Genomic DNA, 21960 nt, shown 5'->3' on the forward strand with positions numbered 1-21960 from the left:
CCCCTCTCTGACACAGATACAGTAGAATCTCACTTATCCAAGCTAAACGGGTGGGCAGAAGCTTGGATAAGCGAATATCTTGGATAATAAGGAGGAATTAAGGAAAAGCCTATTAAACATCAAATTAGTGTATGATTTTACAAATTAAGCACCAAAACTTCATGTTATACAACAAATTTGAGATAAAAGTAGGTCAATACGCAGTAATGTTATGTTGTAATTACTGTATTTACAAATTTAGCACCAAAATATCACGATATATTGAAAACATTGACTACAAAAATGGCTTGGATTATCCAGAGGCTTGGATAAGCGAGGCTTGGATAAGTGAGACTCTACTGTAATACCAAATGCCAAATAGACAATGGGATAATCACAGTTAGGCTAGTGTTGCCATTTCAGTGGGGCAGTAAATCTGTTTTCGTTTGCGTTCAAACTTTAAAACAGCTAGCCAAGATGCTGGGGAATATGGTTTAGCATTTTGAATAGCTTGTTCACATTATTATTATTGTTTGAACACACTCCCCCCCCCAGTCCCCACTTCCCACAGATGTTTTCTCAAACAAATCAGGCTCCATGCTTGATTTTGGTGTTCATAGTAGTCTATATCCATCTGAAGATTTTATTCCAGTGCTGTGACATTCCTTTAGCCCATCTTCTACATACTTACTTGCTGTATTTGTCATCATATTTGCAAATATAACTAAGATGAGCAGCAAAAGCTTCTACTGCCAGTGGGCAGGGGATCTCTCCACTTTTTCTCTTAATTATAACACCTGTTTCAATTTAAAAAAACACAAAAACACAATTTATTGTCACTTGCAGCAAGCCATTGCAGTATTGGTTGAAACACACCTTGTATATTCATGAAACCATCTTCATATCCATGCTTTTCTTTTACCAACACAGAGGTTGTCCCACTTCATACAAAAACCTGAACTCAACTGTCAGACGCAACTGAAAGAAACCACTGAATCAATGGAAAATAATGTATGTGTTCAACTTACCACATTCCTGTTGATTTAACATGTTTACTGGAGTTGAGAACATACCTCCTTAAGATTCTCGAAGTCCACCAGTGTAACTCTATGATTAACTTCTGCCAGAGGTTAAGTGTCCTCTCTATGTCCTCCAGTCCAACTATATGGCTACCAGACATAACCCTGAATAGCTTTTCTCTCTCTCTTCTCTTTTCTCTTCTCTCACTTTATCTGATAGCTCTCTTCTCTGCTTTTGGTTACTTTCTTTAATTCCGTCTCAACACCCAATCATCTCTTTTTAGATGTTTTGATAATCCTTCTCTTTCTCATTCTGACCCCATCTTGGATGGTTTTAATTTGGATTTTTCTTTCAAAGGTGAGATGCAGCCTTAATAAATTTCAACATCTATCCTCTCCAAACATGAATCCATTATATTACTATTATGCTACTCTACACACAGAATACTATATTGGTCCCATGCATCTCAGTCTCCAAAGAAATGGTTAAATACTTGTAGACAGAACTATATTAAAATATGTGTGCCATTTTAGCAATTTGTTGTCACTGAATTTTCTGAACTGCTGCAAATTTTCTTTTATGCTGATATATGCACTCATTAAAACCACTTTTAGTTAGCTTAACAATTATGTCCCTGATATAGACTGTAGATGCCTAATCAACTAAAATTTAAATTCATCTTTAAACGGCATTAATTTTAGTGTAGAGGCTTTGAATGTTTAAGAGAGAAATCCAATCCATGTAAAGGGGTTCAGTGAGACTTATTCCTAGGATGTACAAAATTGCATCCTAAGCATCCTCTTACATTCAGTGAGTCTGTAAGTTCAACAACACACAAGGTTCAATGTGTATTGAACGTCTTTTCCTCTACCATATTTGCATCAAGTGTACATACACCATCCAAATATAGCCCGATAGCATCAGCTCCAATATTGTGTGATATAACTCAAGGCAACAGGGTGGGCAGTGAATCACACAAGTTCACTCATAACAATGCAGGCTTTATTCCCAATATATCAGCTTCAGAAGATTATTTTTCCTTTGGTTGGTAGCCTGAGAGGGAAAGATTACTGCCTATTTGCTCCAATCATCCGGATGAGCAGCTAGTACAATCAGAACTGGTTAAAACTTGCACCTTTGATTCAAATTTCCATTTAATAGTCATGTTTACTGAAGTCCTTTGCTGCCTCTAGATTTATAATAATCTGAAACCAATGTAGGCAAGCACATAGGTATGTAATTTACATACCACTTTTCTCCCAATACAGGACTCACAATTCAAGTTAAAACTACATATAATAGAAACAATTTCAATGAAAAGGTTTAGGAATAAAAAAAACATATTATTTTTTATATTATCTGTTGGCTACTTATTACATCTATACAAGTATATAACATCTTCTGGCTAAACCCTCTCAAAATGTAAAGGTTTAAGTGTTTGTGCTTAATACTGCATGTTTAACTCCATTTTAATGTTTGTATATTTTTAGGTTTTAATTATATTGTATTGGTTTTATTGTGAGCCACTTTGAGTCTCTTTTTTTAGAGAGAAAAAGGAGGATACAAATAACAACAAGAACAGCCACACTTAAGAGCCAACAACTAGTTCTGTTTACAATTGATGCACAGGAAGGAAAATGTTTCCAATCACCTTCCCACCAAAAAGTGACAAGGAGTGGAGCAGGCTTCTCATTCTGATTCTCACAGCCTTGCTAGTGTGTATGTGTGTGTGGAAATTGCAAGCCCATTGCTTCCCAGTTGGAAGCCGAACCAATATGCATAACCCAATCTGGCTTCTGGCTATAAGAACTAGGGTGGCATTTAAACAGCTTTACAATAAGACTACACGGAAGTTAGCGATCTGTATCTTTAGGTTACAAATCTGTAACACAATACTGAATGGAATCTGTTACTTTGAAACAGTGTTTAAAACCAGTCAAAATATAGCAAGGATGACTTAAAAGTATAGCCTATCCCACAAAAAAAGAGGATTGGGTAGACTCAGTTCAACAACATACAAGGCTCAATGTCTTCATATTGAACATCTTTTCTTTTACCATATTTGCATGAAGTGTACAGAGATACACACCATCCAAATATAGTCCGATAGCATCAGCTCCAATACTGTGTAATATGCATCTTCATTCAGAGTCCAAGTCCCAACCTATCTTCTACAAGAATCTTGTAGGTTAACACTAAAAAAAAAATTGGGCTACAGGCTGCTCACCTTGCTGAACTGGAGAATAAGCATTGGTCAAAAACCGAAAGTAGCCTTTATTGTACCAGCAAATCAATGACATGTTTCCTTTCATCTTTATCCTGTGTTGTCCTCGAGTCTGTGGAACATCCGGGTTGTTCAGCATAGATTGGGGCAGGCCTGTGCAGTCACTTTTCCGTGTGCTGAGCAACCCACAGCAATAAATCTCTGCAAATAGACGATGACAAAATACTTCTATGAGCAAACTACCTTGTGGTTTCAGAGCATAAATGGAAAAGAGTCATCAGATGACCTAAAAGAGGTTGTCCTTGTAGGATGACCATGGTTACCACGATTATCAGGCAGGTAATCTTTCTTATCACAAAACATATCATGTTTCATATGAAGCATGATAATATGACATATTTTAAGGGGAAATATTTACTGGAAAAAGAATTAACAAGGATTTGGATGTCTTTTATTACGCTATATTTCACGACAATCTTCCTCAGTATCCAAAATTTTGGGTTGTAAATTATATAGAACAGGCACTGTGGTTTGGCAAATAATGTGACTACTGGGCCCCATTTTCATAGCCTCTGAAGTCCCCTAATAGTGTTCCAATGTCCACCCAAGTATAAAATCAACATGAGTTATGGGAAATTTGGCCTCTGAACCATAGCTAAAAACCCCCAAATACATGAAAACACATGAAAATACCATCCCCTTCCACAAAGAAACCAGAATCCTATACTATCTCAACCTTTCTCAATTATGTTCTGCAGTCCCTTTGGAAATGGAGACAGGACCTGATGTGATGTTACTTCTGGTCACCGTTTTTAGACGGACTGGAGAGGAAAAGGGAGATAATGAGGCTCGGTCTACGAAATGCAACCTATGAAAAGGGGTTCTGGAAGAGATGTAGCTCCTGGCCCCCATGCAGTTAATTAGCCCTGTTCCAAAGCATTCACATCTTGATCATATAGGACACGAGGGACAGGCTAATCAGTATGAAATGCCAAGAAGGGCAAATTAATCCAACAAATTCAATGGTGAATGATGCAATTTAGCAGCACAAAGACCTCATATGTTCCCCATCTTTGGACATAGAGCATTAAAATCTGAGTGATATTAAATATGCAGAATGTGGTGCAAGAAGGGACCGAGGTCTTCACATTGCCCCTGGACTATAACCTGTCCACCTCTGTCTTCAAGAGGACAACCACAGAGAAAACTTCATAAAGCCGCTTCCTACATTCCCCTTCTCCCCCTTTTTCATCTTAGAAAGACAGCAGTGAAAGTAAACAAGTCAGGTTGCAATCCTCTGCAGAGTTACATGGATGAAAAACTGCTGATTCCCATTGGACATGCTTCTGAGTAAACATGCATATGGATTAGCTGTGTGTGTGCGCGCATACATAATAGTCAAAACGTCAGCTACAGTACTTTATTAAGGTTAAGAGAAAAAAGATTCTCCACACAAGACATTTTGAGAGAAGCCTCTATCAAACCCAGATCTAGACATACTATCCTAACAATTGTAACATCTTCTATCATTACAACTGTCCACAACTGTCCACTTATTTGACAGAGGATTGATGCAGTACAATGCATTGCTTACATAAATAGTGGAGCACTTCCATTCATGTCAAATTCAAAGGGCAATTATAATGCATGAATCAGATGGCTAAGGGGGCAGTAAAAAGAAGCACATTGCTGCTACCACCAGAACTAGAAAAGAGCCACAACAGGAGAGTGATCATCGGAAGCACCAGAGAAGAGGATGGTAGCAGCAAACACAGCAATGGGAGAGATGAGACTGGGCAAAGAGGGAGGAGAGAGAAAGTGGCCTTTAATTTACTAATTTGAGTGTAAGCTAGTCACTTTGAGTGGTCCAGAAGAGAAGGTACAATGCTATAATTGTGGCATGTGAGGAGACCCATGGGGATGTTATCATGTTACCACACTGTAGTGAAACTAATCCACGTGACACCGGTGTCTGGGTGTGAAATGGATGAAGGTGGCAGCTCTTTGGAGATACCCCTCAAACAAATGCCGAGAGAGAGAAGAGAAAATCAATGCTTCTTTTAGTTCTCCCAGGATGGACTACGAACCCATCATTAGCTGCTCTACACAGAGAAGAGGGTGGTTCCTTTGCCTTTTCGAATCCCTGAATGGGGACATTGTGGCAGGCAAGGGCAGGTAATCCCGAGGCAGCATTTGGGATTTCCCCTCTCCATGGAATGACCTTCAACTTATCTAAAAGTCATTAAAACACATAATAGGCTGTTGGGAGTTTTCCGGGCTGTATGGCAATGTTCCAGAAGCATTTTCTCCTGATTTTTGCCCACATCTATGGCAAACATCCTCAGAGGTTGTGAGGTATATTGATAACTAGGTCAGTGAGGTTTATATATCTGTGGAAGGTCCAGGGTAGGAAAAAGAACTCTTGTCTGTTGGAGGCCAGTGGGAATGTTGTAATTTATCACCTTGATTAGCATTAATGGCCTTGCCAGCTTCAAGGCCTGGCTTCTTCCTGCCTGGGGGAATCCTTTGTTGGGAGGTGTTAGCTGGACCTGATTGATTCATGTGTGGAATTCCTCTGTTTTCAGTGTGTTGTTCTTGATTTACTGTTCTAATTTTAAAGTTTTTTAAATATTGGTAGCCAGACTTTGTTCATTTTCATGATTTTCTCCTTTCTGTTGAAATTGTCCACATGCTTATGGATTTCAATGGCTTCTCTATGTAGTCTGACATGATAGTTGTTAGAGCGGTCCAGCATTTCTGTGTTCTCAAATAATATACTGTGTCCAGGTTGGTTCATCAAGTGCTCTGCTATGGCTGATTTCTCTGGCTGAGTTAGTCTGCAGTGCCTTTCATATTCCTTGATTCGTGTTTGGGCAAAGCTGCGTTTGATGGTCCCTATGTAGACTTGTCCATAGCTGCATGGTATACCGTAAAACATATAATGTTGGTCCCAAAACCTCCCTTTGACTTTTACCTGAGGTTGACTTATACATGTATATGCAGCAAACCCTTTCCCCATGCTGCTTTATGGTGAAAACTTACAACCTTGATGTTCCCCCAACTCCCGTGTCACATTAGTCTCAGGGTTGGTTCAGGACACAAACTCCCTGAGGCAGAGTAGCAGATGGCACTTCCTCACACTCAGATCAAGGTTTGTAGCATTTAAAATCATCCAAGTCAGTCAAAACTATTTCAGCCTATTACTTTTATATTAGCAGAAACCCAATTACATAAAGGAGCCCCCATTGGCACAGTATGTTAAAGCGCTGAGCTGCTGAACTTGCAGACCAAAAGGTCACAGGTTCGAATCCGGGGAGCGGAGTGAGCACCCGCTGTTAGCTGCAGCTTCTGCCAACCTAGCAGTTCAAAAACATGCAAATGTGGGTAGATCAATATGTACCGCTCTGGTGGGAACGTAATGGCGCTCCATGCAGTCATGCTATGGACAACGCCGGCTCTTCGGCTTAGAAATGGAGATGAGCACCAACCCCCAGAGTCAGACACGACTGGACTTAACGTCAGGGGAAACCTTTACCTATACCAGGGGTCCCCAAACTTTTTAAGCCGAGGGCCAGTCCCCAATCCTTCAGACTGTTGAGGGGCCAGATTATCATTTGAAAAAAATACAAATTCCGATGCACTCTGCATATGTCTTATTTGTAGTGCAAAAACAACAACAACAACAAGAACAATGAAAGAACAATACAATATTTAAAAATAAAAACAATTTTAACCAACATACATTGATCAGGATTTCAATGGGAAGTGTCGTCCTGCTTCTGGCCAATGAGATAGTCAAGTTAATTAGGATTGTTGTTGTTGTGTGCCTTCAAGTCATTTCAGACTTTGGGTGAGCCTAAGTCTAAAATTTATTTATTTATTATTTATTTATTTACTGCATTTATTTACTACATTTGTATCACACCCTTCTCACCCCAAAGGGGACTCAGAGTGGCTTACAAATTATATATACATACAATATATTATATTATTAGCATAGCACAATATTAGCATTATATATTACTATATTGAACTATACCACTATACTGTAATATTATTAGTAATATTATATGTAATATAGAACATATAATTAATATTATTATATGGTATTATTATTAGTGTTATATTGTATTACATTATAATATTATTATCATATTATATGTATATACAATATATTATATTATAAAACTGAGGGCGGGGGCCAGGTAAATGACCTCAGAGGGCCGCATCCAGCCCCCGGGCCTTAGTTTGGGGACCCCTGACCTATACCTTAATTACACAAAATTAAATAATGAAGGGTTTGCTGCCCTTTCTCGACATTACAAACTGGCCATCTGAAGTAAGCCACACCATTCTGTCTAATGAGAGGGCTGGCCCTGTTTTATCTTGGTTCTACATCGATTGCTACACATCTTTTATTACTTGAACAAAAGCAAAAAAAGTAGTCTCAACTGACAGATTGGACATGAGTGGTCCATTGATCTAATGTGGAGATGGGTGGAATCTTGCATTTCATACCAGATAGAGGTGGACTCTAATCATCTGCAGCACAGAAGCAGCGGAGCTGTAACATTAATTCATTAGCCCAGATAAACCTTCTAATCCGGTGGTTCTCAACCTTTGGATCCCCAGATGTTTTGGCCTTCAGCTCCCAGAAATCCTAACAGCTGGTAAACTGGCTGGGATTTCTGGGAATTGTAGACCAAAACATCTGGGGACCCAAAGGTTGAGAACCACTGCTCTAATCCATAATTTTGTCACTCTCACCTACAACAAAAATACTACAGGAATTCAAAGAGCTTGGAAAGGGGTGGTTTTTTAGGGGGGAGGGAGAAATCCCAGAATGTCTCATGGCCAAGATGGTGCAAAAGAAAAATCAGGTTTTGGATTAAGATTACATAGATTTGTTCATTTTAAACTTCATAAAATGAAAATGACCCCGAAGTTAATATTTTACCAGGCAAGCTACATCCATTGATTGTAGAAAAACCAAAAAACAGGCCACAATTTATTTGGGGCTAATAATGTGTTGTAGCAGCCAACTCCAAGGGCTTCTGTTGTTACATACCTTGCTTCTCAAATTCTTCAAAGAGATTCAGGCTGGTGATGCTGGGGCCAGTGAAGATAATGTAGTTTTTCCCTGCAGCATTCTGACAAAGGCTCTTGGCCACCATGCTGTGGAGCTGGGTTTTATTCTTCAAAGCATCCAGGCCTTCAGTCCCACTTCCTTCTTTCAAGTGGACATAGATCTTAATGATTAAACACAAAAAGAAAAGAAATGGCAAGAAGAAAAATCAGTGTGTTAAGTGGCCAACGGTATTCCGCCTGTCCCTCTGAGAGACAAACATTAAAATGTGGATACTTAAGGTCTCTTGGACCTTTAAACCTGCTGTTAGACCTTCCATAAGAAGTACCATATCACAGCTGACTTAAGCAACAAGCATCTGAAGAAATTCCATGTTTTGAGATGGTTTGTTTTTCCAGAAATCACTGGATCTCTTATCCATATGAAAAATTACTAAGCCTGAAATGTGAAAGAGATTTTGTTGCTATTTTTTTAGATAGTAATGCATCTGCTGCAATTTTATGTTACTGCTTTTGGTTTATGGCAAGACAGACATCTGATGTGTTTCATCTTAACGCTGCTGCATGAAGAGACATTTGCCTGTCAAAGCGATACTTTTGATGCCTGCCTCCAGGCTCTGGAAATCCCTTCTGATGGAAGACAGGATGATTCAATTTCTGTTGCCTTTCTGCTCACAGGCAGACATTTCTATTCAACTAGACTTTAGCATTAAAATGACGTGTTTGTGAAAGCAGGTCTGAACCTGGGGATTAAAATTATGTAACCTGTGGGTCACACAACTGATTGTGTCACTTTCAGTATAGACAAAAAAAGGGTGGATGTAGAATATAAAAGAGTGTCAGCCCATGAATGCTCTGTGGTTATCCACATCTGTCTACTGAGATGTTTTTATTTTTTCCTATGTTTCTGTTTCATTTACTATTGTAATGGTATTGTTTGCTTCTAGCCACTATCTTTTAGCAGAAATGAAGAAATAAATCTGGAAATACTAATGCTTTTAAAAAACAGTTATTTTGTATGAAAGAGGCACCCTCTCCTCAGAAGAAAAATCTCTCTCTCCCTCTCCTTAACACACACGTCACAGCATTACAGAGATGGGAATTCTCCATTAATCTGCTGTTCACCATCTCCCTTCCAACCATTTTAGTTAACATTTAGAGACTTTGAATGACGCTTTAAGGATTTAATATGTTTATAATTATGTGGATTGTGCAATCTATTGTCTTGTTTACTTAAATTATGAAATAATTTATTAAGTTTTTTTGGGTTTTTTAATGTATTGTTGTCGGCATTGAATGTTTGCCATTGTTTATTTTGTTGTAAGCCGCCCTTTAGGGAGATAGGGCGGGCTATAAATAAAGTTTCATTCATTCAATTCTCTGTTCCTCTGAATGCTTCTGGACTGCAAGTCCCAACAGTCCTAGCCAAAATAACTAATGATGAGAAATGCTAATACAGTCCAATAACATGTGGAGAGAGGCATGATTTCCATCCCTGCCTTATAGACAGAATGTAGCATCTCCACAGCACTCCTTATATTGGAAAGGTTTGCTATAGCAATCTACTCACTTCACTAATTCTAAAGTCTTTGTGGCTACCACTAATGAAAAATATTATTGAGCTGAAAAAACAGAATTTCCCATTGATTTTATACAAAAGACTTAAGGAGGCATATCTAATCTGGACTGCATTGCACTGAACACAGTACAGTTTGAGTCTTGTAGCAGCCAGGAATAATTTGACCCCATGCCACTTCGAGATCAGTTTCTAATACTGCTATTGCTACATTCAAGCACAACTTAGGGAAAGGGTCTGGATGAGGAGAAATAGCATAGTAAAGTTTATCCTAGTAGGAAAGGTCTGACACACTGCCTGCAAGAACTATAAATACTTTGTTCTATAAGTGTCACACCCAGTGCCAGGCTTCACCAAGGGTCTGGATGAAGAGGAATGGCATAGTAAAGTTTAGTGTTCCTATTAGGAAAGGTTGGCCACACTGCTTGCAAGAACTATAGAAACCATGTTCTATAAGCATCACACCCAGAGCCAGGCTTCACCAAGGGTCTGGATGAAGAGAAATGGCACAGTAAAGTTTAGTATTTCTATTAGAAAGATCTCAACTGATCATCTTCACAAAAATTAACCACACACAGTTCTAGCACACTAGGGATGAGGGGAGTTAGGTGTTGCTGGATTGCAATTTCCACCAGCCTTCATAACTTGGCTATGCTAGCTAAGCCTGGTGTGAGTTGCAACCCAACAAAATGAGGAGCGGGGCCACTCGTTCTCCATTCTGAGCATCGCATCAACAGTTGTAGATAGTCTTCTAGTTTTAATGTGTTGAATCACACATTGCTATGAAGCTTACACATGAAACATGGAAGTTTATGGTCCAGCATGGCTGCAATTATAGTGGTGCTTACATCATTATAACTAGTTGAAATCCTACACTTTTTTATCAGCAAAGCACCAAGATAGCACTCAGAGTAAAAGGCAACAAAAGCACAACAGAGTTCCAAAATTTGGGTTACTACTTCAGATTAATCCAAGTTTAGCAAATCATCTCAAGTAAAGACTCTGAGCTTGATCTTAAACACAGTTTATATGAAAGAAGTCAATGTCAAACCATCATGTTATTAATCTGTTCTTTAACAAAGTTGTGATTAACCATAGTTGAAATATAAGCTAAATTGTGGTGAACAGAAATCAGAAGCAAAGGCTTCCTATCTTCAATCTGCAGCTGTGCCAGAAAAAAAAGGAGAGCAGCATACAAGCCAAGGCAGAATGGAGTCTCATTTCTGTCAAAATAAACCATACTTTATCATGATGCCTAACCACAGCCATTATGTCTGCACTTATTTTTAGACTGACTCATCAGCACTTCCCTGGCATAAAAATGTCCTATCCAAACAGCTTCCAGGAAAGCAGCATTATTCAGCGCTGTATTTTTAAAGCCTCATTTCACCAGTGTTAGGGCTGTCTATATAATGGCAGCAATAATCTATGTACAAATTGATGTCTTGGCCTCATGCTTGACAGGAGAAATTTCCCACATGACCCTTGTACATCGCTATTCTTTGAGTCATATTTTAATTAATACTTGGAACATGTTTCTCAAGTAAATGATTAAGTAGAGAAAGCTGCAAAGGGAAAAGGATGAAGTCCAATGAAAATAAGATGCCAGGGAAGGAAGCTGCTACTGTTTTGTTGAGTCAAGAAACATGAAGTATGTAGCTCACCAAGTTTTATGTGTATGTGCTTTTTATTTCCACAGATCTCTTCTTTATATACATGTCAAATACCCCAGTCTATATGATGAGGGGATTTAACTAACGGTTCTGTATTGCGGCACAACTGAAAAGAGACAGATGGCTCATCCTCCTGCAATTAAGCTCTTAGAAAGGAAATTCACCCCAGGCTGATATTTTGCTCTCTCAAAGCAGAACAAGTAAATCAATTAGGACTTAATCACAGACCAAATAAGCTTATTCATAACATGAGGACAGTGAAAGTCATCCCAATTTTAATGTTGCTCCTTGCCAGCTTTGTGCAGTTGTGACATTTGATGATATTAGAAGGGTGTCTCTATTTATAGTTACTACGGGTTTATAGAAGAATTTAAATCTATGTCAGATGGTAAACTCAAACCCATAGTAAGTTAGTCTGTCTGTCTGTCTGTCTGTCTCTCAGGCCCCTACCACACAGCTGTATAAAATCCACATTGAACTGGATAACATTGCAGTGTGGACTCAGATAATCCAGTTGAAAGCAGATATTGTAGATTATATGAACTTGAAATTCTGGGTTATATGGCTGTGTGGAAGGGCCCTTAAACATACATATGTGCACACACTAATCCAATGCAATTTTAAACTACCATACTGGACTGTATTGCTGTTTTGTGGCACTAAACTGGTTGATTTAAATAGCTCTATTAATGAGACACTTTCAAGACACCAGTTTAGAGGTTGTAAACTCTTTGGTTGAAACAATCCTTTTACAATATGATCTTCCTCTTTTCCTACTGCCTTCCATAGTACTAAGTCTTTTTCAATAGATCATGCAATCTCATTATATGTCCAAACTACTATAGCTTCAGTTTAGTTATTTTGCCTTCTAGTCACAATTCAGGCTTGATTTCCTTTAAGACCAATTTATTCATCTTTTTGACAGCCAACGGTTAAGAAATTGATAAAAAATTAGAAACAAGACTTTGTGAGATTCAAGAAGTTAGCTCTAGGAAGCATTAAATAAAAAAAATTAGGTCAGTTCGAAGTTCTCACTTCTGGATTCTATTTGGAGGTCTTGATTTCAGCACCAGGATAACAAAACAGAATTACACACATTCATACATGGCTTAACTGAACTGGAATTAGGAAGTACCAACCACACAGTTCTGGGACTGGAATGCCTGCCAAACTGTTATTCCATGGCATCACCATGATTAGTAAATTGGAGCAGCCTCCCAGAAAGACTGATAAAGGTAAATCCTATGAGGAAAATATTCATAGGTAGTGCGTTTTAAGCTGTATTGTTTTTAATGTTGTGAGCCATTTTGAGTCCTTTTTGGAGATAAAAGTAGAGTATAAATAAAAGCAGTAGTAGTAGGAAGCAGCAGCAGCTGCAAACTAAGGAGCCTGTTTAATATAGAGAAAATAAAATTACGGCAAGAAAGGACACCTTTTAAATATTTAAAAGTGTGCCAGACTATGGCAAAAAGGTCATCTCTGCCTATCCAGAAAAGGGCAGTAAATAATGTGTTTTGGGCATCCTAAGAAAAGGAATAATGTGGCATCTTCCCCCGATCCATTCCACATTCCAGCTATTTCCCCTTCCTTCATCTGGCTCACTTCCATCTGGCTTCCAGGACCTTAAATCCAGGTGTAACAAAGAAACTGCCAAGTTTGAGAAAGTTGCTTCTCATGACTTCCACTTCCAAATGCTCATGTCAGCTGGATGCCTATTTACTTGACTGTTCAAATCTAAAATTTTAACTGGTATTGAATTATTTGGAACTATGGCTGTACTGGATTATGAACATTTTCTTGAAATTGCTGTTAAGTTGTTCTCAGCATTGAAAAGTGACACCTTATAAACATGATGATGACCATGACCAGAAGCATCAGAAATAGGTTCCTGGATCTACTTCATTGTTTTAACAAATCGCTTTATTAAGTGCAGGCAGAGAGATTATTACTTCTTATTTAGACCAATTCTCTCTTTAAAAGAACTATCAATTCAGACTAAACTAAAACCTAATACAGTAGAGTCTCACTTATCCAACACTCGCTTATCCAACGTTCTGGATTATCCAACACATTTTTGTAGTCAAAGTTTTCAATATATCATGATATTTTGGTGCTAAATTCGTAAATACAGTAATTACTACATAGCATTACTGCATATTGAACTACTTTTTCTGTCAAATTTGTTGTATAACATGATGTTCTGGTGCTTAATTTGTAAAATCATAACCTAATTTGATGTTTAATAGGCTTTTTCTTAATCTCTCCTTATTATCCAACATATTTGCTTATCCAACGTTCTGTCAGCCCGTTTATGTTGGATAAGTGAGACTCTACTGTATTTGGTATGCTGAGACAATTGTTATTTTCCTACTTCCATGAACAGCAGGCATTCTGCAAATGTGTGGTTGACTTCCGCATGGCCTTTGTAGAACTCCACTGGAGAGTTTGGAAACATAAAGTCGAATGCAATATTTAAGTTTATAGTCATCAGGGAGAAAACCTCACATCTGTTCTTGCAGCTGTTATATTGATGGGTTCACACTCTGAAGTGTTCAGTTTCACACTTGAAGAAACCTCTCTCACCTGACCCTTTTGAATATGAAGACAGAGCTGTCAAGATGCACATAGACAAAGGCTCTTGAGACTGTTTTGGAAATCATTTAGATGCAAGTCAAACAGAAGTGTCATTTTCATTATTTTACTCAAGCTGTTGAGCTTGAGCCTGTGATGTGTTGAGTGTCATCCATTTTCATTGACTTTGACAGTTTGAAGATGTATGTTAATGAAGATGGACTGAGGGCAGAAAATAAATTTTATTCAGAGCCCAGCATATCTGGAATCTCTTCCATCATATCAACATGCTGAACAGATTTCCTTTATGATTTATAGACTTTTCACTACACCTGTTCTCCTTTAATGCCACAGGGCGCACAGGTCGCATGATGCATTAATATGGAACTGCCAAAGAAAAGCTTCTTCTCCTGATGACTGAGTAGTAGAAGAAACCTGATCTGTTTCTATTTGAAGTTGAAGATGTGTCTGTTTCTGTGCTATGCTGGCATAGCAAATAACTGACAATGATAGCAATTTTGTACCGTATGGAGTCAGAATCAGAAATCAGAAATCCATGAGACATTGCAGGTCATGGCCAACCCACTTCCTTCAAAATCTAGGCCCCATTTGTAATGAATGTAATTTCATTGTTATCATTCAGAGCTACCTGCTGGTTCATTCTCTTCTGCCAAACAAACATATCCATGTGAACAGGGAGAATTTGTAATAGGAATTGTATGCATTGAAGACTTTGAACTTGTCATCCTTAAGGCTTGGATATCTATGGAAATTAATTATTTTTGGCCTAATTTACTGAATCGGGACCACGGGAAACTTCAATGTGGTAGAGAAGGTTCACTTGAGAGAAGAACGAAAACTGCTCCAGATTGGCCAAAAGACAAGAGATTTGGTGGTAGTTGTACCTAAACTTATAGAGATATTTAAAATAATATCCATTTAATTGACCTTTTGTCCCTGTTTATTTCCCAAGAATTTCTGAGATTAGTTGCAATTTTTAAAAACACAGCATAGATTTTTCTGCCCCAGGAGCTATCAATACAGGCAGGGGTAAATTCCTACATCTATATCCATTGTCTCCTTTGCCACAGACATTTTCCTCTGACCCTCCTTATTCATTAAGTTTATGGTTATTAGAGTGAATGTTTTTTCTTTCTTTGCCCCTCTTTCATATGCAGTTATAAGCATGAAAGTAGTACAGTACTTCAGCTCAATGACTACTGCATTTTTAAAAACATTCTAGACTGGAAAGGTAGATATTGTGGAGAAATATGAAAGACAGGTTGAGTTCATGTAGGCCATGGCAGAAAGGGAAGGAAATCCCATCTCAACAGCTAATAACACCTTCAGCAGAAAAAGAAGGCTGATGAAATCCCAATGTATTTAAACCATGACTGGGTATGGGAGTGGGAATGACCCTCACAAGACACAATATCTTTAAAAGGAATAGTTAGACATTAATGGGTTATTAGCTCAACTGGAGGGAGCCTAATATGAACTCACCTAGGAGAACACACAGAAACTATTTTTATTGCTTTCTATTCTTCCATTCAAAGATGTTCTCGAGTCATACTGCCAAGGAAGACAACCTCAGTGTTTGTCTTGACAATACTGTCAGAATAAATAATACTACCTATTTGGGACCCAACTGTCAGGGATGTAGGGAGCAATGATAACAAAAATGACTTTACAAAGTTTAGATTCTTACCATCAATTTTATGCACAGATTTAAGATTGATGGTTTTTCTAGGCCTAAACAGTTTTGCATGGCAGCCTGCTCTAAACCATTCCAAAGTATCAATTTTCCATTCAACAGCTTAAAATCAGGCTTTTAATTACTGATTCTTACCTGGCATATAAAACCTGTAGATGAACATTGCCTAACCCAGAGGCTGAATTTCCGCTTTTTCCTCTTCCGTAACTCTCGCTCTGTGCAGGTGGCGATGAAAATAGGATCTTCATCAATCAAAGGTTCGTGGAGGACCTACAAACATAATCAGGCCATGCTTATTTAGTCCCTGACACAGAATCTGTATTTTCAATTTTGGGAGGGAGGCAAAGGCAGAATGGCCCAAACACTGTATTTGAACTATTTCTCATTCTGCCATGAAGCTTGCAGAAATGACTTGATAGAGTTGCTGCCTTGAAGCCTAACTTACCTCACTTGATTTGTGTTGATTTGTGATTTTACTCTGAAAATGCTGAGCTTTTTGGAGGAAAGGGAGGCCAAAAAATTATCAAAAAGGTCCCAGTTTAATGTTACTTATTCTTCCAACCTGTGCTCAAGAGTCAATTACCATCTTAAAAACCCACACAACAAAGATTTTTAGTCACTGGGTTGGATACAGACCTAGATGTGTTTAAAGGAAACCCAATAAAATCAGCTGTATTTACCAGTAATTTTGGATCCATTATCCAGAAAAGGTATTATTTGCATTTTTCAGATTATCTAATTCTCATTATACCATTAGTTACATATACACACACACATACACACATATGAACATATTGCATAATTATATTCATATACATTGATGTGCATACATATATATAGAAATGTATATACATATGCATATCAATGCATATATACATATACATATATCAGGACAAAACTGGTAGACATATCTAAAAAATACACATTGTCTCTATTATCCATTACAATATTCCCACATATGGCAAGATGGTCACTATGTTGCTCAGCTTCCCTCCTGCCCAATGTTCAATATCAGTTTAAAATTTTTTTTCTTTAACACTGGTTAATACTTAGACTATACTACTTACTATACTATACTACAGCTTGCTTTCTGTGAATGTGTTTTGCCCTTAAGACTATTGTTTTGGTAATTTTAATTCCCTCTAGAATGCTAATCTTTGGCCAAGTTCACATTAGATCTCACCAGCTGTGTTCTGTTTCTCTAGCTACCCAATAATCATTTAAGAAAACAAAATGTCAGCCCTTCAAAACAGAGATGTTTTGGAAAACTTCTTGCACAGCAACCTCTTCACCACATCACATTTAGCAATGCGTTTATTGTAAAAATGGCATTCACAGGGGAAAGCCACAAATGGATACAGATCTCTTACTAGCCTTAAGTAATCCAAGCAAGACAGTGAAAGTAATCAACTTCAACTGGCTAACTTTTCCAGTTGAAGTTGATAATGGGGGGGGGGTGCTCATGGACATTTAGGAGGGTGAGTATTTATTAGTACATATGATTCTCAAGAAAGCTCCCAATGGGAATTACAACAAGGACTTCACTACCTGCTTGAATAGAAATGAGGATCCCCTCCCACCGCTTGCTCTCAGGGGCCATATTTAATTGTGGGAAGTTTCTAAGCAGTCCTATTAATGGACATCCAGCCTCTCCTCTATATCTTCCTTCCACTCTTCATCAGCCAGCAAATGTTGCAAAAGGGCTGCAGCAGCTACAGCCTGGCTTTTGGAAGGGGAGGGGGAGATATGTTGTGGGGAATTTTACACTACTTCCCTGATGCAGAATCAGATACCAAAATTAGATTGTCAAAGCAACAATGAGAGCAAGAAGCTCAACACAGGTATGAGGCAGAGCCATAGGTGAGTGGCTGAAAGTACCATGTCCAACTGGCAGCATCTCTAGATAATGGAGCTGTGAAAAGACTTCTGCCTGGCCCTCTGGAGAATCACTGCCAGTCAAAATGGCTTGAATGCAATGACTGACGGGTTTAATAAAAGGGAGCTTGAGATATCAACGTACAACAGACCTGTTTAAAACTAAATACATGTACAGCAGAAAGAGAGGCATTGAATACATTCCTTAGAAAAGGAGTTAACCGAAGACAGGTAAAGGACAATCGTCTGCTTGCTAGTGTCTTCCTTATGAAAGGATCTGCAGTCGAGGTTGGTTTAAAATCCAAAAACCATTAGAAAGGAGAAAACCAGAAATGCTGAGGTCACCCATCAACAGTTCACATCTTGACAGCAGACTGAGCAAGCAATGCAGAGCACCTGGCCACAGTCTATGGCAAGATGTAGTGCATCTTGATTATAAAGCATAATATAACTGGCATATTTATATAAAATTGACATGTTGTTTTGGCCTTTTTCTTGAGGATGCATTTCTTTTTGAAAAAAGGTGAATTGATTTTATTTCACTTATTTCTCCCAACATAGAACTCAAGCAACTCACAAGCTGAGTTAAAAAACAGATAGTACAAAAACATTTTTAACTAGTTACATAAACAATAATTAAAAACATCAATTTAAAGAAATATTTAAGAGACATTTAAAATATAGTAATAAAACAAACCAAATAAGCAGCCACCCCATGTGTCAGTCTTGTATAGCAATGGCAACATATAGTCAAGATAACCAATCTTTCCCTCCTGTGCTGTTTACTTTCACACAGTCTGTAGCAATTAGGTATCTTCTTCTTAGGGTGTTCCTTCAGTTTCAGAAGGATGAAAGTAGGAGATCTATGCAGCGTCCATATCAATGGGTTAAATTATCTATTCTGGGTTTTATTCTAAATTTTAAAGCAACTATTCAAGATGCTAAATTTACTTTGGAAGTAAATGTGAGCATAGTGGAAAGCTCAATTAAACAAATTTTCAAATTCATATATAAGGAAGGCCACCACTGATGCCTGCTTCATACGCTCTCCAGTATTTGAACTGAGGTTGGGAGGAAGCAAAGCACATTTGGAGGTGGATGCTACAGAGAAGTAAATTTTCAATTCAAAATGGACTCCATTCCTCCCTTTCCCCTCGAACTTAATATATGGTATAATTAGGCCTGATAAGCCTGCAACTGTCATAGTAAGGATGACTCCAAAGCCACATACTAAGACAATGGAAAGAGATGCTCAAGATGTGTGCATGAGAAGCCCTAGATCTTCTTGACTTGATTCTGAGTCTGTTATTGCCCAAGGTTTTCCACAGCGACAGCTGGGAGTCCCAATGTTAATGGAGTGGTGTGTCTGCTCCAAGTATGCACTTGAAAAGACTAGCTAAACGAAGAATAGGTTCAGCACCTTGGATAGCACCTTTGAGTTTCAGTCTGAATGGAGCAGAATTGCTGTCGCACTGACAACCATCAACACAAGATCTTCCCAGCTTCTTCTTTTGCATCTGGTCTGCCATGTGCTTAGCTAAGCCAAGGGAAAAAGAAATCTGAGTACTGTAGAGTAGCAGTAGTTGTTTTTGCCTAGTGCTGGACTATCTTGTGGTCAACATATTTCAATGAAAAAAGAAAAACCTAACATTCTGTGAATCCAAGGTGTCAAGGGCAATTTTAAACCCAATGCAAATAGCACACTGGAAGAGATGAGTAAGTCTCAATCTAAATTTGGACCTTAAAAGGAGCAAAGGATGAACACCCCACCCCCACTCGCCCCCCCCCCACACACACAGAGCTGCTCTTTATTTATTTATTTATTTATTTATTTATTAAAAATTGCATACAATTGCCAATTGTATCTCTAATGTGATATCACAATATTTGGCCCAATATTGTGTTGAACAAGGTACTCACAGCTCTATAAGTGAAGTATGCTGATATGAAATACATAGATATTCATGGTTACTAATTCTCAGATGGAAATTTGGATGGGGAAAAATATGCACATGAACAACTCCTAAATCAATAGAATATTTCCCCAAATCTTGCCTAATAGCTTTCAGAGCATATCCTTCATTAAATAACTCTGTTGTACCTTCACGCTAGGAAAAGCATGTAATCAAATGCTAGGGTTCTCACCTCTTTAATTTAATTTAACAATTAGTGATAAAAGAGAAATAATGTAATTAGAAACTGCAAGTTGCATTAAGGCAGTTTTATGATTCATGACTATCAAAATTAAAAACTGCAGCTTGTGCCATCAAATTATTTTGGCACATTATTTCTGCATTTATTGTAGCCTGGCTTCATCTCAATTACATCATGAGGAGTAGTCAACCAGCTTGCTATGAAACACCTAGCTAGGACTTTAAAGCTAAAGAACGTCGTTTCTTTGTAATCAAATTGTTTGCCTAGGCTCAATGTCGATAGGACTACCACGGGTTCTCATGAGACATCATGAATGAGGCAAGTGATAGAAACCCAGAGAGTCATTTCCTCCATCTTTTGATACTACACTACCTAAAAGCAACTATGGAAAATACTATAAACACTTGCTTCTTAAAATGGATATGCCAGTAAATCTTTACTTCTTCAATTTATGGCTTTGCTCCAGCTTTTAGCCTACCACTTTTGGACTCTCACTTGCTGAGGTGTTCCTGCGAGTATCTCTGTAGATCTCAGAAAACAATTTCTTGATTTAAGGCGTTGGAGTGCTGGCTGATATTCGAACAGGGGATGAGCCGGAGGGTATAGGGCGTAGACATCCTGTGATAATGTGGCATGTCTCATTAAGAGACACATTCATTGTTTTAACATGGTGAGATGTGTTCCACACTGGGCATGCATATTCAGCAGCAGAATAGCAAAGCACAAAGGCAGATGTCTTCACTGTGCCTGGTTGTGATCCCCAGCTTGTGCCAGTCAACTTTGGTATGATATTATTTCTAATGTCCACTTTTTGCTTGATAGTCAAGCAGTGCTTCTTTTAAATCAGAGTACAGTCCAGAGTGACTCCAAGGTATTTTGGTGTGCTGCAATGCTCCCAGTGGGATTCCTTCCCAGCTGATCCTCAGAGCTTGAGATGCTTGTCTGTTCTTAAGGTGAAAAGCACACGTCTGTGTTTTAGACGGATTAGGAATCAGCTGGTTTTCCCTGTAATAAGCAGTAAGAGCACCTAAAGCTTTGGAGAACTTCTGTTCAACCATTTCAAAGCTCCCTGCTTGGGCGGTGATGGTGTGATCGTCAGCATAGATGAAACTCTCTGTCCCTTCTGGCAGTGGCTGATCATTTATATAAATGTTAAGCATGCTCCACCACTGTAGCAGATAACCTTAGCAGACGCTCTTCACCTGTAGCAAACACTGGAAGCTGGAAAAGTCCAGGACGACTCCTGAGCTGGGTACTGCTGAGTCACACTGACAATTTCTATGGCAAAACTGCCCACAATGCCTCACTCCCAAGAAGGGCTCATTAGAGTAACGCATTTGGGATTATGGACATCAAGGAGAAGAGTGTGCATTCAGCAGGTGCTATCAAACAATCAGAGAACAAGGAAAGCAATATCTGCTGAAATTTCCTGTTATACACAATTATTAAAAATACAGGGATGCTCTACAGTTGTCACCCTGGCAACCCTGTTGAAGTAATGCACCAATCCACAGATGTTGCTCACCTCCTCCAACTTTTTTTTTTTTAATGGCGATTTTCCTGACACAACATCCCTTCCGGGAAGAACTTGGACGAAGACCGTAGAATTTGGCAGAACATTTGTAAAAAGTGTCTGGCCCAAAACAGTTCAGGATGGAAATGACCACTGGCAGTTGCCCACTTCTGTTGCAAAGCTGTTGTGCGCATTATACATTGTAGACCTGGCTTGGCGACTGAGTTAACATTCTGCAAAATGAAATGCTGCCAACACCACTTCCTGGACTGTGAAAGTATACATATACAAGCACAAGCAGGGTTTCTTTGTTAAACACATGCACTTCTGACAAATTTTATGTGTGAAGGCATGTACTCTCATTCTCCAGTTTTATTTTGCGCTGGGAATTCTTAACATAGTGACTAAGGGGTCTTTCATACTATGCCATTACAGCACTATGATTTCACTTTAACTGCCACAGCTGTGCCCTATGGGATCCATGGGATCTGTACTTCAGTCAGGCACTAAAACTCTGGCTGAATTCTGAACCACAAATCCCAGGATCCCACAAAATGGAGTCACAGCAGTTAATGT

General features: G+C 38.6%; 1 protein-coding gene across 1 annotated transcript in view; it reads right to left on the reverse strand.

The window, feature by feature from the left end:
* Positions 1–552: 552 nt before the first annotated feature.
* The window catches only part of pgbd5 (piggyBac transposable element derived 5), a 78787-nt gene continuing 57379 nt past the window's right edge, over positions 553–21960 (reverse strand). Inside the window, exons 3-6 of the mRNA XM_062975712.1 lie at positions 15978–16112; positions 8292–8472; positions 3227–3424; positions 553–776 (exon numbers count right to left, since the gene is read on the reverse strand). Coding sequence (XP_062831782.1) covers positions 667–776; positions 3227–3424; positions 8292–8472; positions 15978–16112 — 624 coding nt within the window. The 3' untranslated portion in view covers positions 553–666. The remainder of the gene's footprint in view (positions 777–3226; positions 3425–8291; positions 8473–15977; positions 16113–21960) is intronic.

Source organism: Anolis carolinensis, chromosome 1, assembly GCF_035594765.1.
Source record: "Anolis carolinensis isolate JA03-04 chromosome 1, rAnoCar3.1.pri, whole genome shotgun sequence".
Taxonomy (NCBI): Eukaryota; Metazoa; Chordata; class Lepidosauria; order Squamata; family Dactyloidae; genus Anolis; species Anolis carolinensis.